Below are 25719 nucleotides of genomic sequence, written 5' to 3' on the forward strand. Positions count from 1 at the left end.
ACCCTAAGATCATGCTGAGTTTCTTTTCAGGATTTCAGTCTGAAGAAGAATTCAAGGGAAGACTAGAAGACACAAACAAACCGCAAAACAGGCCGAGAGGACGCAGCAGGTTGTCCGGTGATGTGACTTCAACGCTAGTGGAACAAAGCGATGACCGAAGGGGTTTGTAAGGGCTTATCTATGTATGCATTTGAATAAAACTGGTCAATTTTAATTAAAAAAATATTTTGTGAATTCTAATTTTTGATGCTTTTGAGCATTTTCCAAAATTGATTTTTCTCTCATGAAGACAACAGTACTGGATTCAAGGTGTCAGTGAAATGGCGACTACAAAGCAGCCTCTTCCTTGGTCATGGTCTCTTCTTTCTCTGCAGAAGCGGGTATGAGTGGCACTGATCCTGATCTCTTGACCTCCAGGTGAGAGCCTTCAGAGACCACACAATTTCATTTCCTAGGGCTGATGCAGAATGTCCTCAGGGACATGGGGGATCACAGGGGAGAGTCTGCCACCTGCAGTCCAGTCTTGGTAAGTGCAGCCTTGCCGCTGGCAGAGGGGAGGGAGCTGGAGTCCTCTAACCTTTTCCATTAATTTCCTTCAGACTGAGCCCAGTCCCAGGAAGCAGCAGATACCTGGGGGACTGCTTCTCCCCTCACCCATTGCCTACTAGTCCAAAGCTACTTGAGCAATGCCAACAGCTTTTCCAACTGTTGGAGCAGCAGCTCATTGGCAGGGGCTGCCGCTGAACTCCAATTACTATTCTCTTTTATATTGAGATATGTGTGGTTAGGATGGTGCCTGATTTATTTCCAGAAACCCAGGTGTCATAAAGCAAGCAAAAATTCTCCAAAGGTTCTGCAGGCACTGTATTTATTGTTACCTCCTTTCTTCAATCCTGTAATCTGTTCCTTGGAAGGAGCAAGCGCATTTTGACATTGATGGCTTAGAAATAACCATCACAACTTATCAACTTCATCTACTCCCCACGCAAGGAAAGTGGATTACCCACAGCAGAGGGAAAGAAGTCTCAGGCTCCATACAGGAATTGTCCTTAGGCTTGGGCCTCCAATAACTGTAGGCCATTATAACTGGCCTAGAGTTTGTACTGTAACAAAATGAAAGTATATGATTTTGAGCACCATTCATCTGTAAAGTCCAAAGGAAAGACTCGAATTTTGGGATCAGATGGCCAGGCCAGTGGAAGACCCTTTGGCCTCAGCTGTGACTCATGACCCATGCTTTGAGATATCCAGGTCCAGAGCATGCTCCCTCCCGTGTGTGAGGGGGGAATCTAGACCACTTGGCAGGGAAGGTCCTTGTGTCTGTCTCCAGCCCTGCCCAGGCTCCACTCTCCTTTAAGTAAAGGAAAGCTCCTGAGCCAAAGTCATAGGGAGGGGTTGTGTGGTGACAGCGAGCTCTGGCTGAATATCTATGTGTGTTTCACGTGTGCCAGGTGCTGCACTAACATACGGGATTGGAGTCCTCATTCCAGCTCTAATGGTGGATAGAGTCAAAACTTGCTCAGTGGAAACTTCTAGAGCTGAGGTTAAAAATCCAGGCTTGTCTGACTCTTAGACTATCAGTTTCTCATTATATGACCTACTTTTGCCTCCCAGGGTCATTACATCTGTAAGCATATGAGTCTTTCCTTGCTGTTAGATCCAAGTGCACACCTTCCTTCCTACTGAGCTACCCTGAGAAGGCCACTGTGCCTAGTCAAGTCCAGTTAGTGTGGAGAGAAACTATCACCCACTTTAGTCACTTCCCTTCTCCAATTTGAATTATATGATATTGGGTACCAAGAACGGTAGCTGGGCTCTTGGTCCTAAAAACTATGTTGTCAGCTAGCGCTGCCTATTTGTTGGGTCTTTCCTCATATAGCACAAACCACACAGAGGTGCCAGAAAGCTCCTTATCTTTCATGGCATCTTTATCTCCTTTTCTGCCTCCAAATTAGCTCTAGAAACATGCATACTCAGATGTAGTGGTTATTTAGTGAGGTGTCTTCACTCCATCCATGTTGGCCTTTTCAAGAAAATTCATTTTGTATCTGGAAATTTCGGCAGCTGCCAATCTGAGAGAACATACAGTAACATGTGGGCACTTAAAAGCTCTGTGCCTGGACTTGCAGATGAAAGAAGGCAAGTTGGTAGCACCTTTCAACCCTCAGTAAAGCCCCGGGGACTAGAGGACCTGTTCCCCATGACTTTTCATCTCTAAGACACCAACAAACACTATGATGCTGTCTCCATGGTGATTTATACATTGAGGGAAAACATCTCTTTTCCACCAAAAGTAAGAGGACACTTGGGTACTCAGTATAGCATCTTCCCCATTCATATCAGCAGGGTTGTCTTCTCTGGAAACCTAGTATAAGACTCATAATTGCTATATTCTAGTTTCTATATTCTATCTAGGTGGTAACTTGGGTCGATGTCCAGAGAGATGGAAGCAAAATATCTTCATGGACTGCATTTTGGTTAGTTTCTCTGGGGCTTTATTACACTTGGTGTGGTTGTCCCCAAGGTAACTGCTCCACTAATCAAGTCCTCCTACCTTCAGCTGGGCACTTATCTCTTTATATCTTCTTCAAAATATTTTCAACTACCTGCCCTGCATTGTTCAAGGATGAGGAGGACGACCTTGGGGATCCCCAGGTGCACAGACCATTTTGTAAAAGAAGCCCTGTGAGCCAAGACTGGGGGTGAGACATTACATCAGCCCAGCAACTTGTGAAATGGGACAGGGAGAGCTCTGAGGATCAGACTCAGTTAGTTTTTAACTCCATTAAGCTGTACTTGCAGCCATCCATTCATTCTGAGTCAAAACTTTTTCTCTTAAATCAACCTCACTGGGTTCAGATACCTGGTTGAATAACTTAGGGTTGTTGAACCAACCTCTCATTTAAAGTAACGTGGTGGGAAAAAAAAAAAAAAAGGAATACAGATCGAATGCTTGATATATAGTGTAGATTCCTTAAATGTAACTTTTCACCACAAATTATTTATTCCTTGCAAGACTATCCCGTTTCTACAGTAACCCTGGGGGGCCTCACACTGACCCTGGGCTGAGCCTACTCATTCCTGTCTTATATTCAGAATCCAGACTCTGTTCCTTCCCCTAAAGTGTTCATTACCACTATGGATATTTTACTTAGACATGTTTCCTTCCCATGCCCAAACTATTGTTGCAGCTGGAAGAATTAATTAAGCAACATATTCACTGAAGAAGTTTTTACTGAGCACCTTGCATGTGCACTGTTTTCTGATGTCCGAGCTAGAGAGTCTGACACAGACCCTGTTCTTGCTGTGCTGAGTTCATGTGAGTGAAGATAGATGATAAACGGGTAAATGAACGAACACGAAAAATGTAGATGGTATGAAGTACTAAAGCAGAGTGGTGATCGAGTGTGTCAGAGGGAGAGTGGGGAGAGCTGCATTCAATAGATGACCAGGGAAGACGTCTGTGGAGGAGCCACTGGAGCCCAGAGATGAATGACAGGAAAGCATGTACAATCTGGGGGCGGAGCATTTCAGGCAGGGGCCGTGGATGCCAGTGGGTTCTCACAGGGAAATGGGCCTGTCCAGGAGGAAGGGCAGAGGGCAGCTCAGTGTGGTTGTCCTATGGATGACAACCCCCCAGTGAGACAAGATGAAATCAAAGAGGAAGGCCGGACCAATGTAGCAGATCATGGTAAGGATTTTGGATTTTACCCGAGGTGTGATGTAAGCCAATGGAAGTTTCAGATGGGGATCACATGATGCAATTTATATTTTATAAAGCTCACTTCACTGGTCAAATAGAAAATGAACTTTTGGTGGAAAAAAAATGAAAGAAGAAGGAAATCGGTTGCCTGAAGAGGGATTAGTGATGGGTACCTTGGGTGATGGAGCCAAAAGGAAAATTCGGGATATTGTCCTGAGAAAAATTCCACACTTATTTTACCCGAGGTCATTTCTGAACTCCAAAATTTTCCATGCTACCATGTTATATTTCTTTCTGACTCATATCTGAATATGTGATTTTCAAAGTCCTCATGACTCTTCCCTGATCACTGTACTCTTTATTGATTGTCCACTCCTCCAAAGTCCCTTGTTACCTATACAGCATAACTACTAAGCTAGCAAGTAATAACATGCCCTCCACTATGCTGTGCACTGTGTCAGGCTTGTTTGACTCATATGTCAAGAGAGAAGGCTCCTTGGAAACAGGTCCTGTGCTGGTACTTTCTTCCACACCCTCCCTGCGTGGCTCTATACAGGGCTTGTGCTGAAATTGCTTATTGATGGATGGAAAACATACATCACTAGCATTTGTCTCTTCAGTATTTCTCTTGTATGAAGAAGGGTGATTATCTGTCAATATTTGTTGCATCATTGAACCAATATGCAATGCATCAATCATCATTGAGATAAGCAGATGAGGCTTTATTGTCATCTCTTTCTATTTTGCTGGGATAATTTCACTTGCTTTGGAGTTTATGAGGCCATAAGTGGCTCCCATCTGTTGATGAACATATTTCTAAGAGTCATTTAGTCTCAAGTATGGAATACTTGAGGGGAAGTTAAGTTATATTAAGTGTCATCTAAGTAACAGAATCAAAATTGGAAGCATGTGTTCAATTTTGGTCTTTCATTTCCAAAGCTTTAGGTCAGGCAAATAATTAATTTCATTTGTTTACAAAATAGATTATGCCTAATAAAATCTGTTTTGTTTATGGTCACATTTCAGTTAATCCACTGCCTTAGAAAATGGGAGAAATCTGATTGGCTAATCATTCAATATAGTAAATTACATTATTTCACATTCACAGAACATTGTCCTAATTGAATTATCCAGTAACCATGTGATGAAAATATTCCCTTTTAATACATTTTGAGCAAAACATAATAGTGACGAAACAGTGAAGAATCTTGTTTATTGCATCTTTGTTTGATGATTGACCACAGAATGTAACAGAGCACTTCTGTGGATAATGACTTTTTCCACATTAAGACATGGTAACTTTCATTGGATAATTCCTGATACTCTGAATTTTCACTCTTTGTCTGTGTTTCTTGTCCTTCCCAGAAATCTGTTTTCTGATAAGTGTGACTTTGCAAAATAAAGGTTAAATAAAATTGGTCCCACTTTACGCATAATAAAAGGGACAATTGTGGTCACTTTCTCTCCCTGGCTAGAGGTAGAAAACTCTTGGGCATTTCCTTTTACTCTTCATATTCTGATGCATGCCCAGAAACATTTCCTCAGTAAAATGCAGAGACACACAAACACCTACAAACATCAGGGCAATCTGGGGATGGATACTGTATGAAAGGGGATCAGCCCCGAGGGCTCTAGACCACATGGATAATGGGGATTCTCCAGAATTGGCCTAGTATTAATGATCACTACATCTTAAAACCACTTGTTTATGTCAACAAGCAACTTTTCTCTAGAATGTTGACAACTCAAGTATCTCTTCCACACAATTCAAAAAAGAGATCAGGTTTTCACATGATGGAAATGGAAAGGCCTCATTCCATTCTTTATCACAAGAAGAAAGAAAAACATGGATCAAATTGTTTAAAGGAAGAAACAATACTAGGTTTCAGAATGTGTATCCAAACATGAAAACAGATTGACTTTGTGGCCTATTTGAACATAGCTCTGCCTTAAGAAGAGAGTGACTGACATGGAGATGGTGGTTGAGTTGGGAAATGCTGAATAACTTCTGTTTGTGTGTTCCTGGCAAGGAGACTCAGCTATTGAGGTTTGCTGCTATGTATTGAGAGACTAACCCCAAATGATGGAACTGATCATTTTGCTAATATATTTCCTAAGTGGAAAATTTCAGTTTCCCAGCTTATCTTCAGGGATTAGCAAGTTAAGGGTATGATTAGAAAAATTCAAATGACAGAAAGAGAAAGAGCCATTGCCCAGAAAATTATTCATGGACTAGATTCCTCCGGTCTTCTGTATAATAGTGTCATAGGTGTTGTGATTAATTTTCATTAGATAGAAAATTAACCATTTTAAATCTTTTTAATAGGTGCTCCATTTTCAGTATAGAGTTTCAGTACTCCATATTTTCTCATATGAGTACATACACAATGACACTATTACTGCTAACAATGAAGAACTTCTAGAATATTCTTCAGAAGGAAGATGCTTTTCTGGAATATAAAACAAAAAGAGAACCTTTTATAGTAGATGAGAATAAAGGTTTCTGCTTCAATTCTTATTTTACATCCATGATATTTCATCTGGGCTCCTCTGAGAAAAATTGCCACTGGGCAACAGATTATCCCCATGTGTATTTTTTCCCTGGTTTTTAATCTCTTTTCAGGTGACAAATAGTTTTCTCTTAGACCAGATTCACTTGATTTTTTTTTTTTTACTTATTTAATTAAAAAGTAATTTAATGCTCAACAGGGACCCCAGAGGGAGTATATGCTCATCTTGATTGCTGAAAAAAAAAAAAAAAAAAAAAAAAAAACTTTGAAAAAAGACATACCAAAGTGTAAGTATCTATATTCCAAAGAGACATAGCCAACTGCTTCAGTATGGGTGTGAAAATTGGGGTGCCGATAAGGGTGGTTGTAAGTGGGTTGGTTTAATTAATGGAACAACTTGCAGAGAAAGTATGTGTATAGCAGAATGGTGAAGAGAAAGGGTTTCAGAATGAGGTATGTCTGGGTCCACATTTGAGCTCTGCCACTCACCAGCTGTGCACCCATAAGTAAAAGTATGTCAAGTAGCATGGCCTCTTGGCTGGGTTGCCCAATTCCATTCTGGTGCCACCATTACCATGTGCAGGATCTTGAGCAGTCTGTGAAATCTCACTAACCTCAGATCCTTTGATTGATACCTGTCTCACAGAATTACTGCTGTGAGGTTTAAATGAGCGAATTTTATGCAAAATTTAGCATAGTGTCTACATATAGAAAGTTGGTCCAAAATTAAATAATAATGTGATTATTGTTACTATTAATTTACAATGCTATTGATTACTATTACTGTTCATTTAGTACCAAGCACGGCAGGGCCTGGAAAATTACTAAACCTGACTTCAAGACTGAGTTTCTATTTGTAGGAAATGGAGATTAAACTACTAATCCTCATAGGGTTGTTGTGACAACTAAGTGGGATATAGATGATTGAATGACTAGCACAGTCATTGGTTGCAATTATTCAAATGCATTCTGAGTGCTTGAATGAAAACCATTGTCATATTTGATTGCCAATAGTTCTTGCAGTGTTTATTCCAACCATTATTTCCTACTTGATGTCCATGCTTTCAAACACCAGCTACTCACCTTTCCTCTGTCTTGTCCGTCTATATACTACTGCACAGATGCCCCTAACACAATATTTTAATTTTCTTGGCTTCCAATTAAAGAGGGGAGCCTTTGACATTAACACCTATGTATTACTGTGTATGGAGCCATCTAACATTTAATAAAGGCCAGTTTTTATAAGTTCTTTGCTAACCACTACTTTTTGATCCATTCAGTTTCACCTTCAAACATTTTTTTTAAAGACTCATAAATTGGATAGTTTTTTAAAAAAGTGCAGATTCTAATTCTAGAAGGTAATCTTAAAAGGAAATCAGGGAAATGGGATCTTTACTCATTCCATTAGTGCTGAACTTGCAAAGAGAAACTATCTTTAAGTCAAAATCTTCTCCTAGAGTGCATGGCCATTTTGATAAGAATAGTGCAAGGTAATGCAATCCCATTTTAAATTTAGAAGTTGTAAAGTTCACCCTACACTGAAAAGGCAGCAGTGAATGGCCCTGACATGCTCACAAGCAAGAAGGAAATCCGGTACCCAAGTCTCGGTCCAAGCAAACTGCTTAACATACTGGAGGCAATATGGGTTGTGGGCAAAAAAGTCAAAAGAAGATGTGGGTCTCTCCAGCCTTTGGTTCTTGTTTTTGGCTTAGGTTGCTCACTTGGTAAAGGAAAAGAATACCTGATTCCTGCCTTAAAGAACACAGTAGGTTTAAACATTGTGGTGTTCAGGGAGCACACTGCCCAAATTTAGTAGTTCCTCCTGGCTGCTAGGATAACAATTCGGTAAGCGGAAGATTTTACATTTGATCAGGGATTGGTGACATGGCAGGTCTAGCGGTGGATACAGAGATGAACCAAATGAGATTTCTTCCCCTTAGAGTGATACTCTCTAAGTATGAAAATCATATTGGGGCATAAACAATTGGAATACAGAGTAGAAAACGTGCAAGTCTACAGCAAAGGGGAGTCGGAATAAAAAGCGACCACAGAAGAGGAAGAGATCATTCTTAGTCATGTGACGAGGTAGCACTCTGCGGAAGAGGTGAGATGGATAGCTCTTATGAGCCAGTTCTGTGCATGCAGAGAAGGGGTCTGGTGTGCTGGTGGAATGGCTTAAGAAATGGCACAATAGTTTTCCTAAAAGAGTAGGATGGGAAATACCCTAGGAGTGGGGAGCGGCCTGTTCTACAGGAGTTCAAGATCACATGACCTTGGACTTCCTACTCAAAGGTTAGAAATCTGTCTTACAGCTGACAAGAGAGTGGTTTCTCAGGCTTGGCTTTTGGTTCAAATCACATAATAAGTTTTTGAAATTGCAGATGTCTGAGTAGGATTGTCCTCAACATTTCTGAGATCTAGACCAATAGAGGGAATGGGGCCTATATTCTGTATGTCTAAATATTTCAGTTTTAAAGGAAGCTCCATCAAGACCTGGTCTGGGGCCAGGAGACTCAAGGAGCCCCCATCTGCTTGAAGGCCACTCTGCCACTAGAGGCCTGAGAGGGCACATGGGCCTCTGGGGAGAAGGCAGGGAAGAAGCTGGACTTAGGTTGGAGACGTCTGGGCCATGATTGTACTTGCTCCATGAAGGGTAGGGGATGTCTAGGTCAAGGTCATCAGGTTACCAGATCAGCAGGCTGTTCTACTCAGGCCTCACTGTTTGGCCCCCAGATCACCAGGAGGTTCTAAGCACCATGCTAAACTATTCTCATGCCCTAAATTCAGAGGAGAGTATGGGGGAGACTAGCAGTCCTCTTTATCCTCCAGCCTTGGGGGATGTGGAGCAAATGCTAAAAAACTAAAGCAGCCTCTTTCTTGGTTTCCCAAGGCAGGCTGTGATTTTTATTCCCCAGTCTGACCCCAGCCCACTTGACCAGAGGGCCCAACTCAGCTTCTGTGTCCTTCTCTCTCATTCCGTGTGTGCTCCACTGGTATTCAAACCTAAAATACGAGACTGAGAAGAAACAAAACACATTTTTGCTTTTCTGTGTTTGTGATGCTTAGTTTGTGACCCTGGTCTGGTCTACTAGTTGTGCTCCATTTGAACTTAACTCTAGATCCAACCACTCAGACGTTCTTGGGTACGTTGTTTCTGAATCAGTGCTAACAAGTTTTCAGGGTGAGTATAATGCACAGGCATGGCAAATAATCAGTGCCAACAACAGGGGAGGATTTTCTGTGCTCAACAGTCAGAGGGAGAGGTGAGATTGAGATGAATAAAGTTTCCAGCTCATTATGGGTTCAACTGTGTCTCCCCCAAAAGATTTCGAAGTCTTAACACCTCGTCCCTGTGAGTGTGGTCATATTTGGAAGTGGTACCTCTACAGATGTAATCAAGTTCCGATGAGTTCATTAGTGTGAGTTCGTTGTGGCTGCATCCTTATGAAAGGGGAATCTCACAGGGAGGACAGAGGCAGACACTGGAGTGCGACAGCCACAGCCGAGGAGCTCCAAGGATTGCTGGCTATCCCGAGAACCTAGGAAGAGGCAGGGAAGGAGCAGGTCCTTCCAGAGGGAGCAGGACCCTGCTGGCACCTTGATTTCAGGTTTGCAGCCTTCAGAACTGTGAGACAGTACATATCTGTGTTTTGGGCCACCCAGTTTGTGGTCCATGGTTACGGAGGCTCTAGGAACCTCAAACATAGATTTCAAGGCACGTCAATGGACTGACCTCTCGGAACTGGGTGATTAGAGCTAGCTATCCTCAACTTGGAAGGCTTTCCACATCATGAACATCTCTCCACAAGAAAAGGAGCCTCCTAACCAGTGTCCCTCTCTGTCACCTAGCTGCATAAACACAAAATATTAATAATTCAGTATGGGCACCATTATCTACTATATAAAGAAGCATAAACAGAAGGTATTAATTTACTAGGCGTTTCGATTGTCTACAATATAATAAGGCATTTTCCAAAAGTTAAATGAAAGGTTTTCACATTTCGGTTTTCCTATTCTCATGATGATGACCATATTTTAATTTGGTTTTGAAAGTATTTGGGATAGCATTTTAAGGTATTTTCTTTAATCTACCACAGTGAAAATTATGCAGCAAACCTATAGGAGATTTCATCTCCACAAGTAACATTTTCCAGACAGGAAATTATTGCAGCGTTGAATTGCCAAAGAGACAGCTGAAAAAAATGGGTCATGTATTCATCCCATTCTGGGACATAAGCTGCCAAGCAGTTCACTGCTCATTTTTGTCCTCTTCTCGTAAACAAGCTACATTAACGAGTTACTTTAAAAATGCATACTAATTTCCCCAGTGAATTCCACAGAACAGAATCCCAGGCTCCCTCCAGAGGACTCAAATGGCTGTTTGTTCTCAAAGTTCAGGTGTGGCAAGCTAGCTGGGGGCTAAAAATGCACATTGGACACTGGCCAGCAGGCTGGAGCCTCCCTCCTCGCCAGCCCTGGATTCACACATTGGTACACAACTCATAGCCTGCCTGATGGAAACAAAGAAAAGAGGGGAAAAAAAAAAAAAGACTCAATTTTCAATTTCAATTTAATTACACAATCTATAGTGCCTAGTGGGAAGGATTTAGGGGCAAGATTAATGCTCAACGGTGCTCCATTTTGCATTTGTCTGATAAAGAATACTGTATTGATTATCCAAAGTGAGTTTTCAAAATGTTTTTCAAGAGCCAAATTCCTTTGGTGGTGGCAGAGTTGTTTGAAAAAGGGGGTGACTCCAGTTTTTGACTCATTGCCAGAATTTAGATCAATTAGCGCTGTAAGACAGTCCTTGAATTGTACTGCCAGTGTGTTCTTGAGTGTGCAGAACACATCCCTAATTGGAAGAAAAAATGAATAGAAATTCCATGGTGGGATTAGAAATATAAGCTGGTAGACAATGGTGGCCCAATGCAACTCTTTGTTCTGAGAATGACTCTGTAAAATAGTAAACCGTCTTCTCTTACGTTACAGTCCAAAGAACTTCTCTCTTTAGCTCTGGCAGCCATCTTGATTTTATCTGGCATCAAATTAATGTTTAGGATTATGAGCAAATATTTGGTGTTCTGTTTTGGTTCTGCATATTCTATTAGTTTAGCCAAATGTACAAAGAAGGAAAATGCAGGAAATGACAATTTCCCTGTAAGAAGTGACCTTAATTATTTTTTTGACCGACTGCTTTTCACTTGCTAAATTAATGAGAAAGCAGATTTCTTTATAAGCAAAGTATTCTCTATGTGACTTAAATAAAAAGGGCACCAATAAACTTTAGAGGTTAGCTGTCGCTCAGGCTTATGTAACAGTTCGAGTACATACAAATAACTGAAAATACGATGATAAAGAGACTAAGTTCAAAGACAAATAAACGATTTGGAAAGGCCAACTGATTTTACTATTACACAATGACGGTATTCTCAGGTATTAAGTTGCCTGTAAATCAACATTTATACTTCTTTTTTTTTTTGGATTGGAGATTGAACCCAGGTGTGCTTAACCTCTGAGTCACATCCCCAGCCCTTTTAAATATTTTATTTAGAGACAGAGTCTTACAAAGTTGCTTAGGGTCTTGCTAAGATGCTGAGGCTGGTTTTGAACTTGAGATCCTCTTGCCTCAGCCTCCAGAGCCACTGGGATTACAGGCATGTATTACCACCAGGCAACATTTACACTTATATTCAAAAGCAAAAAATCTGATGTGTTGGGTTTTGTCTACCAAATCTGTGGTAACAGTATATTGATGAAATGAGTTCTTCATGTTCAAAGCTGGATGAATTACGGCATATCTGGCACAGATTAGGTTAAGGCTAGAACTCTGGGTAGATTGACAACGGGGACTCCTTTGCAGTGCATTAGGTGACTTTGAAAAGTGCACCCTTGACTGGCATAAATGTAGATATACCACTTTTCTCCTTGGCAAGGATGAGTTGTAATTCATGCCAGAGAAGGAAAAATAAATAAGACATGGAGATTTGTATCTGTGAGTGAAATTGGAGTACATTTTGCTACAGGCCAAAGTCTGTATTCTCTGAGCCTAGTTCCCAGGCCTGTGGAGAAACTGCAGCTAAACTAGCTTGCAGAGGGACAAGGAGGGGTGGGGCTCTGTGGGGTTTTGGTGAAGACCTCCCTCGGTTTGTGTGGTTGAAGATCTCAAGCCCCTTAAAGAGTTATATAGAAAGGTTTCATATACCTGAAAATCCGAATAGTAGATTAGTAAGAAGACAGGATGAGTTAAGAGAGAAGTAGACAGGCAGATGCCCGCTGACTGTGCGTGGACATTGAAGATCAGAATGGGAAGTCCCCTTGGGGTGGGTTTCCACTGCTAGGGGCTTAGTCCTTAGCTGCTGGGGAGGGAATGACTTTTAGCTGGATGAATTAGCACTTTAGAAAAATCACAGAGGAGAATCACCTTTGTTTAGGCAAAAGTAGATAAATGTCTTTATTTACTGCCTGGATGGTATGTGGAAGTCACAGCATGGTCAGAGGGACACTTGCTAGAACTGGCAGAGTCCATTCTTTGGGTAGGAATAAATGGAGAGAAGGAATAGGGTTGGGGACAGACAAAGAAAGTGCAGGATCTCCCACAGTTGACTGGTTTATTTGTTTTCAGAATCAATAACATGCGTTGCTCATATCTAACCACTAGCATGACACTGTTAACATTTACACATACTCGATCATTAACATTCAAAACAAAATTCTATCTTACAGTTTATGAGAAAGGAAATACCTGGTTGGTAATATGTTCCTGGTTTTTTTCTGTAATCACTGAAAGAGAAAGCAAAAAGAATTTTTTTAGCATGAAAATCAATTTTAAAAAAATGCAATACTGATCCTGCTCTGCTGTCAATCAAAACTCATAGCACTCGACTGACGCTCTGAACAAGGTTTGCATGGCAGTGTGGACACTTACAGTCACTCCAGTTATTGGCTGGTGTGTGTGTCGGGGGGAGGCAGTGAAAACCCAAATAAAGCTTGTTAGGCAAAGATAACAGAAAAGGAAATCCAATAAGGGTGATAATCAGCAGAATGTATTGAAAGTTGGCAAAGAAATGAAGAGATGAAAAGGAGCCAAGACAAATTTCAAAAACAGCCAGTCAAAGGTTTCCAAACAACAACAACCTGTTGAAGTATAATGCCAATATTGAGTTCATGGAATCCTGGGAACTTAGACAAGGAGTCTTAAAGTGGCAGACGGTAGATGTATAACAGTGTTATAGAAATGGAGTATAAATGGACTAATACAACATTTGGGAATTGGTGTTTTGTCAATTGGTGTAGTTCTCTGAATATTCATCCAGGTTACCACCTGTGTCTGTAGTTGGTTCCTTTTTCCTTGCCGAGTACTATTCCATGGTTTGGTCATTCCTGTTCAAGGACATCTGGGTAATTTTGACTATCATGAATAAATCTGCCATAAAAGTGTGTATAGGTTTTCATATGAACACATCTTCATTTCTCTGTAATAAATGCCCACAAGTATAATTGCTGGGTTGTGTGATAGTTGCATATTTAGTTGTGTAAGAAACTGGCAAACTAATTTTTTAAAAAAGATGAAAAAATAAATGAATCTTACCAGTTAATTAATTGACCAATAAAAATCATATGCTAAAATTTTCCAAGTATTGAGAATGAGGTGAGGTATCACCTGGGAAATAGAGGAAGTCTGAGGAGGGCAGGAAATGGAATGAAGGTAGGAAGAGCGGGCAAGTGGATCATGCTGTTGTTGGGAAATGCCAGGGGTCACACTTGGAGTTTCTAGAAAAAACTAACAACAATTTCCTTCATTTTAAAGGGCATTGCTCAATAAAATACTCTCGATGTGTTTTCATATTTGGATTTGTGTTTGGTTAGCTTATGTGCACAATATTTAAAGAAGAGGCAAAACGATTTGAGGGAAAATCTCTTGAATTAGGCAGATGGCCAGTTTCAAATATTGACTCCCCAAAGAAGTGACATTTGAAATGAAATCAGAAGGGTGATAGGAATTTAACTTCACTGAGAAGAGGGGTAAGAACATTCAGGCAGAAGAAAGAGCATGTGCAAAGGCCATGTGGCAGGAGGGTGAGGTGGTCCAAAGTAAGGAAAGGAAGCCAGATGGCCCCAGAGTGGGGAAGTAAGGGTGGTGTGGTGTGAGGTGAAGCTGGACAGGCAGGCAGGACACATACAGCAGGTAAGCCCAGGGAGGACATTTGGGAGATTCAAGATCATGAGCAAAATAGAAAGACAGCTATTAGGGGGATTTAAGCCAGGATATAAGTAGAGACATTAAAATGTCACGCATAGACTTGTGGTTTTAAAATACCACTCAGCTCTTGTTGCCAACTGGAGAGGAGACTGGACGGGTAACAGCGGCACTACACAATCTTAGTTTTGTTTCATTAGGGACCCAGGGAAATCTGGAGAAATTCAAGAGAAAAATAAAAGCCCAGCTCAGAACTGAATGGTGTAGCCTCCCACTGAACTCCAGAAAACGAGTAAGAGCCCAGCATGTAAGAACAGCTCTGCCAACTACGAGCTGTTTGATTTGGGATCAGTTACATAATGCTCTGGCTTATCTGCCCATCTATAACAAGAGCGAACGATACCCACACTCTCCCAGATTTGTGAGGATTAAAACAAAACGTGTATGAGTTTTGAAACAAAGATGGGAGTGGGGCATTCTGAATGGCAGGGGTCAGAATGAGTAATGCCTCAGGGGCAGGCAAGAGAGGGGAGCGTTGGGGTAAACTGTGGGGAGTCCTGAGAGGCGTCCACAGTAGTCCTCCCTCATCTGCAGAGACACTTTTCACAGTTTCAATTATCGGTGGTCAACCGGAGTCTATGTTAAATGGAAAATTGCAGAAATAAACAATTCACACATTTTAAGTTAACTTTCATTACAGTATGTTGTTACAATTGTTCCATTTTATTATTAGTTGCTATTAATCTCTTACGGTTCCTAATTTATAAATTAAGCATTATCATAGGATGCAAGTATAGTGGTTAATTTGAATTGTCAACTTGATTGGATTAAGAGATGCTGATGATTAAGAAGCCTCTGGAGTGTCCATGAGGGCGTGTCTAGGAATGACTGGAGTGTGAGATAGGAAGTGAAGACCCTCCCTAAGCATGGGCAGTACCGCCCAACAGGATGGAAAAAAGCTGGAAGAACAGGGTAGCAGATGCAGAAGCAAGCTCCGCTCTTCTTGAATAGGTTCTTGTTTGCTGCTTCAATCATCTGAGGATATCAGACTCTTGCTTCTTCAGTCTTCCAAAGTGGACTCTGCCAGTGATTCTACCTGGAGAGGTAGTTTCCAGAAGCCTTGGTCTTGGACTAGGGTAGCACTGTTGATCCCTCTTGTTCTGGGGCTTCTGCCTCTTGGACTGTGCAGCTGCTGGTTCTTCCAGCTCTCTAGCCTGCAGACAGTCATTGTGGACTATCCAGCTTCTGGTCGTGTAGGCCAATCTAATAAATCCCCTTTTATAATCATATTTCCTATTGATTCGAGAGAATCCTGACTAATACAGCAAGTATAGGAAATGACATACTATATACAGAGTGTGGTACTATCTACAGTTTTAAGTCTTGGCAGAACATCTCAGAACATATGCATGGAGGAGAAGGGGGCAGCTCTAGCATAAGCATATGTTCTAGCAGGTGGGACACACAGGGTGTGGGAAGAATGAAAGAGCCAGCCTTGGAAGGTGGTACAACCTGAAGTGAAATTGGGGACCTTGTGGGCAGAGAGAGTCAGCAGAGATCTTTCAGAAGGGGAGAGGGTGACCAAAGCTGTCCTGGAAAAGGCAAGCTGGACAGTAGTGCCGAAGATGGGTTAAGGGGTAGGGGCAGAGGAGAACAATGAGGCTGTGCGGTGTCCAGGCAGGAGAGAGGAGCGGAGGGAGGCCTGGAGTGGGTGGTGTTCCTGCAGTAGGTTCTGGAGCCTGGTGGAAGGTGAGAAGAACAGCATCATGGAGCACTCCAATTTTAGCTAGAGGAACTTTTAGATAAAGACGTTTTTTACGATACAATAAGAGAAGGAAGATAATTTAAGGAGAAATTATTGAGATTAGTGCCCTTAATTAGAATGAAGTTACCTGTAGGTTATAGAAGCTGATGGGACAATTATGGTAGGCTGAGTGATGTCCACCCCCCCAACCAATGTCCCCATCCTAACCATTAGAACTGGTACCTATGGCACCTTCCATGGCACAGGGACTTTGTAGATAGGATTAAGTTACAGATCTGGAGATCATCTTGGATTATCCAGGTGTGTGCAAGGCAGACACAAGGGTCCTTCCCTACAGCAGAGGAGAAGGAGGTCAAAGACTGAGGAAGACCATGAGATGATGATGGTAGCAGGGAATGGAATGGCTTAGTGCTGGAAGTGTCCCATGAGCTCAGGACTGTGGGCAGTCTATGGAACCTGGAAGAGGGAGGGAGGGGCCTCTCCCTAGAGGGAGAGGCAGCCTGGCCAATAACTGAGCCTAGTGAGATCCATCTGAACTTATGACCTCCAAATTATAAGATTAGCAAATTTGTGTTGTTTTAAGATAATCAGGTTGGTGGTGCAATTGGATCTCTTGTGTCTGAGTTCCAAATCCATAGATTAAACCAACCGTTAATTAAAAAAAAATTGAAAAAAAAATGCATCTGTTCTGAACATGTACAGACTTCTTTTTTCCTTGTCTTTATTCCCCAAATAATACACTATAGTGACTATTTATATAGCCTTACATTGTATTAGATATTATAAATAATCTAGAAATGATTTAAAGTCTACAGGTTATATACAAATACTATACCATTTTACATAAGGGACTTCAGCATCCTCAGATTTTGGTATTTAAGGAAGTTCCAAGGAGAAATTCCAGTGGACGCCAAGGGATAGCAATAATTTCTTATAACAACAAAAGAAAACTAGTTCAAACAAATTCTCATGCTCCATACTGACCATTTCTTCAGGGCTGCTGAGTAATTGCTTTGTACTGGGCCCTGGGCACTCATATATGTTATATCCTTGGAACAACTGTGTGACGTAGAGATGATTATTCCCGTGTTATGGGGTAGATATGAGGTGTCCCTCAAAAGCTCACATGTGAGACAATGCAAGAAGGTTCAGAAGTGCAATGATTGGGTTATGAGAGACTTAACCTATTCAGTGCATTCATTCTCTGATAGGAATTATCTGGGTGGTGATCATAGACAGGTGGGTGTGGTGGGAGGAGGTGGGTCCTTGCGGGTGTGCCTTTGGGGTATATATTTTGTACCTGGCAAGTGGAGTCACTCTTTCTGCTTCCTAGTGCCATCTGCTGAGCTGCTTTTCCTCCACCACACTCTTCTGCCATGATGTTCTGCCTCACCTTAGGCCCAGAGTAATTGGAGTTAGGCATCTATGGACTGAGACCTCTGAAGCCATGAGCCCCCAAGTAAACTTTTCCTTCTCTGATTATTCTTGCCAGCAATGGAAAAAATGATTAATATATCCTCTTCTCTCTCTTCCCACCCCTTTCCCTCCCTCCCTCCTTCCTTCTCTTTTTCTTTCTTTCTTTCTTCCTTCCTTCCTTCCTTCCTTCCTTCCTTCCTTCCTTCCTTCCTTCCTTCCTTTCAAGATTAAATGACCAGGGCTCAAATAATTTATAAAATTTGTTCAAATTTAGATGGTGCACCAATGAAGGAACACCCAGCATCCAAACGCATGATGAATGTGAGACTCTTCACATGTAGCAACAGTTAATTTGTAGAACAAAACCAGTGTTTTCTATCTTCTGTTTGTTTTGATGAGGATGAGAAGGGGGAGCAAAATAAGAAGACCTGGCAAGGTTGTTAGAGTGTCAGGTTACTGGAAACAGAAATAGCTACCCCCCAATTCTTTAAATGTTAATTGCATCATGTCTTCAAAAACTGAGCTAAACAAGTTGCAGAGGGGGGTTGTCCACATGGTTGGCTCTTCTTAGGAGGAAAGAGGCGTTGAGACCCTGTTGTCCATTCTTGAACTTCAGGAACGAAAGTTGTAGAAATGCCCGGAAATCTACTGTCACCAATATTTGAAGAGACCTCTTTTTCTGAGATTTATAATTTTAGGGTAAGTGCATTAAATTCTCCAAACTGCAATGAGACCCATAATCCCTCCCATCATAAGTGGTTTGATGAATCACCTCAAACTGATTGAAACCCCAGGGGAGATTCTTTTGCTGCCTAAACAGTTTAAAACAGTGGTTCTTAACCTCTCTTGGGTAACAGGCCCATTTGAGAGTCTAAGTGCCGCTGTAAATCTGTTCCTAAGAAAAATGCCACCATGCAGTAAGAGACAATGGCAGGAGGATCTGTGGACTTCACTATGTCACATACTTCCTGAATTCTGGCTATTCAGGTGAAGATAGCAAGGTACCCATCCTCACTCAAGTCAGGGTCACCTGGGAGACAGATCAATAGAGGGAAATCACACCACTTCCTGAGTTATGAGTGACGTGCTGTGAGCACACAGGGAAGGGCCAACTAATGTGACTGACCTTGGGGACATAGATTTCCAGCCATTTGCTGCCGCTCACCACTGTTAGACTCCATTTCAACTTATGCAGAAATGTGTCACTGCCAACACAGGACAGCGATTTCAAGTGATTTGTTGCTAGCCGCTTTTCTTCACAGAGTTTAGAAGAGCTTTTATATCTTCACCTTTTGGATAGATATGTTTGAGCAAATGCTTAAAATAAGGTGAAGATGAGAAATTAAATATAAGTTCAGAGGTAGGACTTGGTGTTTAGATACAGGAATCAGAATAATGAGACTTTCAGAGAATGGGGAGCATTGGAGAGACCCAGGAAAATGACCAGTGTGGCTAGACGGGAGGGTCAGAGGGAGATCGTGCTGCCCGGTGGAGTGGCAGACCCGAGAAGCAGTCGGTTTCCTTATGTTTGAAGCAATAGATGATTTGGCAACATCATGGCTCTTCAGCAGAGGTGGGGCACGAATCAACTGGTGAATAGACGGAACAAGGTAGGAGGAGAAATTACAGAATAAACAGGAGGACTTGGTGGGATGATAAACTAGATGGCGGCTTGGGGCTAGACTAGGGAGGTAGAAATGGGAAGGAAGATCAAGAGGAAAACCAAAGAAAGCATGTTGAAGAAAGGTTTGAGAGTAGTTGATAACAAATGGATACAGGGGATAAGGAACAGAAATAACAATATCATGTGTTATTTATTCATTTATGAACAAGTATCATTTAAGTAGCGCTATGGCTTGACTTTGGATTAGGCTCATGCATTAGGCTATGCAGGAATGTTCAGAGGTGAAAAGACCAGATCATGAGGCCTCTGACATCATCACTGGATTAATACACTTGATGGATTAATACTTTGAGTGGGTTACTGAGAGTTAGTGAGAACTATAGGCAGGAGGAAGTCGCTCACTGGGGTTATGGCTTTGGGACTCTCTTCCCCAGACCCCTTCCTGTCTTTCTCTCTGCTTCCTGGCTGTCATGAACTGAGCACTTTCCTCTGCTACGCCTTTCCACCATGATGTTTCTGCCTTGGAGGCAGTCCACCGCAGACTGAATCCTCTGAAACCATGAGCCAAAATAAATCTTTCCTCCTCCAAGTTGTTCATGTGAGGTATTTTGGTTAGTGATGAAAAAGCAAACTAACACAAGCAGCTACTGTGTGTCTTCTGTGGATACTAAACTCTGAGGACTCAACTGGGAACAAGACAATTGTTGCCAAGTGGCTTGATCTTACTCCCAAAGGGCTCTATTTCTTCCTCTTCCAGGACATTGTCTACTTCTGTACTATGACCCACATTTAGCATGACCCTTTCTGTAGGGATGCTCAAACTTTTGAGAATGCTACATGTCAAGTCTTGAAATGGAGGAAGGGTCATGAATCCGTTCCTCTCTTTCTGGGGAGCAAATAAGCCTATTATTTATCTATGTAGGTAGAGTAATTTTACATTCTGTAACGTGGAATGTTGGAGTCTCACATCCTCTCATCCCCATCAAAGGATATTTTTAAAAGAAGTCTGAGCATCTGGGGTAGAGGACAGATATGGCAATCTGAAAGAGAGCAGATTTGATGATTTGGTGAAGTGGAACTTTGTCTTTACATTGCACAGGGGCACAGAGCTGCAGCCTTCGCTGATGAACAGGCGCAGGGACCAGGTTAGGAAGGGTCAGCCTGTTTCTACCACTCAGGTCATTCTGTCCACAGCTGCTATCTTGCTGAGCCCATCGGTGTCTCTCCCTGGACTCTGACTTTAGCCTGCCCGGGTCTCCCTGCTTTCTCCAAACCTCTCCTACGTCTCATCCTCTGCTCCTTGCCCACCTCTCCATCTCACCCTGAGTCTGTCTCTTCCTTCTCTACTGGCCTCCAACCACTTTGGTTTTATCTTCATTTCTAGTCCTTTATGACCTCTGGTACTTTGCACATGGTGTTTGCTCTCCAACTTACAGAGCTGGCTCTTCGCATTTTCTGTCTCACTTTGATATTCAGTCTTTGGGGGTCTTCCCTGGTTATATCAGCTCTTCTTGTGATTCTTGATCTCAGCCCGTTGCTTCCCCTGGACCACTTAGCATAATTGCAATTATTTTATTTGTTTGTTTGCTAGTCTCCTATAACGTCAGTTCCTGGAGGTCAGGGACTGTGTTTGCTTTGTTTATTGTTGTGTCCCTAGGATTCAGCCCAGTGCTGGCCTCTCCCAGGTAGTCAGTGCATATTTACAGAGTAATTGGCAGTGTGTTCAGTGGGTGCAGCCTGTACAAGCCTCCGGTGCGTCGAAGGCAGCTACTCCTGACTTTACTCCCTCATAAAAGGAAAGGTTCACGGGTTAAAAAAAAATTAGATGGCCCATGATGGGGCCCGAAGTCGACTCCTGCTGAATCTTGGACCATCCTGAATACTTTGTTTTGTGATGACAGCACCTTTTGTATTAGTTCCTAATTTATTTTCCAAGAATTTTTAAGTATCCTAGCAATGGGGATCAAAAAGTTTCTTTTTTTTTTCTACTTTTCAAAACATTTTTAGTATTATTCATTTAATATTATGAACACAGCAAGCCTTCCCAATTCTGGCAACAGAAGTTAAAGATGGAGAGTTAATTCTAGATAATTCATAAGTTTTATTTTTATTGAAGATCTAAAACACTGTAAATTGTCCTTTTCGCTTATTTTAAGTAAATTTCCACTTTTTTCTTTCACTAACTGTAATTTATGAAAATAAGGTTTTGTGGCACAGCTCCAGCAGATATAGAAGCTCCTTTTGAATTTCATTGTGTCCTATGTGTAAGTGGAAAGTCCTGGGTGGTGCGAGGCTGACCCACACAGCCCAAGCAATGGGTAGGAAACTGAAGTATAAACCTGGCCTCTTTGGGGACACTCCGGGTCCGAGTTTCCTTGGCAAAAGACCAGCGGGAGTCCAGTATTTAGGTAGGGTACCTGCTCCAATGAGGAAGCGGTGGGTGACCACAGGTGATAAGGCGTGGCAGGGGACTTGTCCATGCTTGGTGGAACTTGGTTATCAGGTCGTGTACAATTCAGACAGCAAAGTGGGAGCAGAGTTGCCGGGAGACTGACGGATGAGGCTTGAGCTGATTCAGAAGTTGATGGGGCACAAAGGGGAATGAAGGGAAGGGAGTGGGGATGGGAACAGGAAAGACAGGAGAATGGACCGGACATAACTTGCCTGTGTTGATGTGTGAATTCCAGACCTGCGGAACTAACTCCTCATCATGCACAACCACAAGAATAGAGAGTTATGTCCATGTATATATAATATGTCAAAATACACTCTGCTGTCAGGTATAACTAAAAAGAACAAATTAAAAAAAAAAAACAAGTAAAAGAAATTAAAAAAGTTAATAGGGGAGCCTTTTAGTGATTGTGGTCGGGCCATTGGTTGAGGATCAGGAGGACTTGGGAGTCAGTCCATTTCTGTGACTAAGAGAAAATGATCTTTTCTTTGAGCTATTAAAATTATAATAAATTAAAATATATCATATTATTTTGTAGCCCTAGTGGTTTTGAATGGCACTAATGATCGTGTATTTTTCTTGCTTAGGGATCCTCTCAGCCTGGTGGAGATGTAAATGTTCTTTGGCCCATGCAAGGAAAAAGGAGGGAAGTCCACTTCAGGAAAACCTAAATCATCCCCCAATTTATTCAAATCATATTTGAAAGAGAGAAATGGAGTTTAGGGGGATAAATTTTAACTGTATAAAGCCTCTGCTAGTAAAAGATTAAGGGGTATGTGGCTTAGCATCTTTTAATTATTTTTTTTCTTTCTTTTGCATCTTGAATATACAGTGTTTGAAATCTCTGGTTGGATCAACATTATTTTGCTCAGAGGTTTGTGGACTTTGCATACTGATTCTTTCCTGTTTCCAAGTACATTTGCTTTTAGGCTATTTTTATTCACTTTAAAGGAATTTTAATAACTTTCTGTTGACAGCATGGACAGCTGGTCTTGAGAATTAAAGAAAATTCACTTGCTGACTGAGGAAGGAAGTGACATCAATGAGCTTCTAAAGTCAGCCCAGAGGGGGAAATTGGCTTGTGAGAGAGTAGCCTTTCAATGCACTGTATTTATCGAGCGATGCCTTGAGATGCAAATTGCCGTATCAATCAAACCTATGGTGCCTACCTCCAACCAACTCAGTGCAAACCGAAGGAACAATGCCCTGAAACACAGAAGAAAAAGGATGAGAGGTGCAGGCACCCAGGGGCGCAGTGAATCACGGGCGCTCAGGATGCTGTCTGGCCCGGCTGACGCTTCCTTCTCTGTCAAGCCTCGTTTCTTTGTCTAGAAAATGAGTTTGATGTAAACTGTTGGTTGAAGTCAGTCTGTTCCTGTGACAGATGGCGAAGAAGACCACGAACTGATAGATAGAGTGTAGACATGTCATCTTGCCACTTTTGTCCCAGAGAGAGCCATCAATTGCTTTTTATCTCCTACTGAGAGCGATGTAGACTCAAGGATCCTTAGGTGTTATGCTGAGCTGCTATCTGGATCTCTTATACTTCTAAATCTGTATTCACTGATTTACGGTGAATTTGGACTTTCAATAATAACGACAAAAGTAAAACCAATTATCATTGTCAGGGTCATGAGTGATGTAACGCTTACCACCTTCAGAGAATTTCCCTCTCACGCCCCTGCAGTTATTTGTTTTTTAAACACAGTTGTGGTGCAATTTGATAGTGTGCACACATGTGTTGTGCGGTGGATGCACGCATGTATGAGTGTAGACACACACGTGTGTGAAAGAGAGGCAGCAAAGTACCCAGGCATATTTTATAGTTCTAAGCTGGAAAATTAAGTTGCTAATTATTTATTTCTTACTCTGCTACCTGCAATCGTTCAATAAGAGTTAAAACTAGAGTTCGAGTTTAAAATCTAGAATCACAGAAATAATTCAGTCCAAGAAATAGGTGCATGAGCTGGCTGAAGTTTTCTTTGTCTGACAAGATATTTGGGACATTCAGTTCAATTTTCAAACTTTCATGATGTTAAATGTTACTTCAATCAATTTAAAAATAATTAAATAAAGAAAGGTATAAGCTCTCACCTGCCTTAGTTTTCAAGACAAAGACTTTCTAGATTGCCTCTCAAACTGGAGATGCTTCATCTCCAGCAAGACTCATTAATTAGATCCTACAATGATATTTTAATGAGCATCTATTCTGGACACATTTATATTCTAGGTGCTCCGAAGGTACAGAAATAGAGAAAATGAAATGAGTCTCTCACATAGATAAAAATGTCAAATCTTGGGTCTTTCAGATATTTATAGTAAATTGCATATTTAATCAGGCACAAAAGATATTTGAATCCTGATAGAGTAAAACTAGTGATGGGGTCACTTTTAGACTTTCCTAATCTTGACTTGGCCACTATCACTCCATATATGTTATTTGGCAGATTTATTCACATTTCTGTTTTACTTCATAATGATGGGATTGTAAATACTAAATTTGCTTGTAACTGCTTAAATTCTTTGACTCTAGAAAGAATGAGAAGGATTGATAATTTCCAAAGATTTAACAAAAAAAAAAAAAAAAAGAGAAGCAGGGTCACGTTCAAGGGGACAATCTGAAGGGGCTTCATGGAGGAGACAGCATCTGAGCTGGGCAGGATATTAACAGAAGCAGATGAGGAGAACAGCATTTGACGCCTCAGGATAGGTAGGCACAAGAAAAAGCACAAAGCCTGCGTAAGGGACAGAGAAGAGTTCTGGGTAGAGAATCATAAGAGACAGTGAAGTGTCGGAGGGACCACTGTCATGGAGGACCCTTATACTCAGGGACCCTTATACTAGCATCTGTCTGGTGAGGGGGTCCTTGAAGACTTTTGAGCTAGCGAATGACCAAAATGATATTTTACCAAGATGAATCCAAGGTGAGGGTTTGAGGATGAGGATTACACTAACAAGATGGAAACGTGTAGACGGATGTGATACGGTGTGTGTAGAGCAAACCTGGCAGAAGTGGAACTCAGGAGCAGGTCTGAGGTAAATACCCTGTAATTTTCAGCAGAGAGATGATGGAGACTACAGGAAGGTTCTCTAGTTGAATGTAAAAAAGGAAATAAGCATTCTATTGGTTTGGATCTGGAATGTTCCCCTATGGCTCCTGTTGAAGGCTTGATCTCCAAGGCAGCCATGTCCAGAGGCGGGCTTTCTGGTAAGTGGCTTGATTGTGAGGGTTCTAATCACATCAGTGGAGTCATTCGTTGGTGGATTCATAGCTGACTGAGCTATTGGGAGGTGGAGGAAACTATTGGAGATGAAATCTTGTTGAAGGGCGTGAGTTCTTATCTTGTCCCCGGGCCTTTCTTTTATCTGTCTCTCTGCTTTCCAGGAACATGGTGTGTGCACCTTGGCCTCACCACACCCTTCCCCCATGAATCACTGTTTTACCACAGGTCCAGAAATAATGGAGTCAGCTGACAATGTACTGAAGCCTCTGTGACATAAAATAAACATTTTGTTCTTTAAATAGTTTTTATCAGATATTCTGTGACACAGACAAAAACAAAAAACAACAAACAAACAAACAAACAAAACCTGCCTAACCGAATATCAAGATCAGAAAATTGGGAAACAGCTGCATTTTATGGCTATTTGAATAATCTGATGACTGTTTGGGTAATAGATTGCAAAGTTTACACTCTCCACAGTGAATGGGAAGAGAATCCTTCTCTAAGCTCTTCTAAGGATTTGCCATCAGGAACTATCATATTTGAAGTTTAGTTTGAGAGCCTAAGTTCTCACTAGTTGTGGAGTTATAAGGCAACTGCCAGTTTTGGCAGAAGAAAATTAGGCCCATCTCCTTATTTATAAACTGAAGTTGATAGAACTTATCTAAGGACACTAACCAAGTCAGAGTTGAGGATAGAACAAAGATTTCACTAATGATCAAGTGTGGGATTCAAGCAATCAGAATGTTTGATTTGAATCCCAGTTTCCTTACCCAGTTGAAGTGGTCCTGGGCAAGTAACCACTCTGAGCTTCCTTGTTTGTAT

The 25719-nt window shown here is 41.6% G+C and overlaps 1 protein-coding gene across 2 annotated transcripts in view; it reads right to left on the reverse strand.

Annotated features, from left to right (window-relative positions):
* The window catches only part of Chst9 (carbohydrate sulfotransferase 9), a 266459-nt gene that overhangs the window by 17700 nt on the left and 223040 nt on the right, over positions 1-25719 (reverse strand). For both annotated transcript variants that reach the window (XM_047526431.1, XM_047526430.1), the window contains one exon: positions 12959-12996. In XM_047526431.1, coding sequence (XP_047382387.1) covers positions 12959-12996 — 38 coding nt within the window. The remainder of the gene's footprint in view (positions 1-12958; positions 12997-25719) is intronic.

The sequence above is a fragment of the Sciurus carolinensis genome, chromosome 15 (genome assembly GCF_902686445.1).
Source record: "Sciurus carolinensis chromosome 15, mSciCar1.2, whole genome shotgun sequence".
NCBI classification, from domain to species: domain Eukaryota; kingdom Metazoa; phylum Chordata; class Mammalia; order Rodentia; family Sciuridae; genus Sciurus; species Sciurus carolinensis.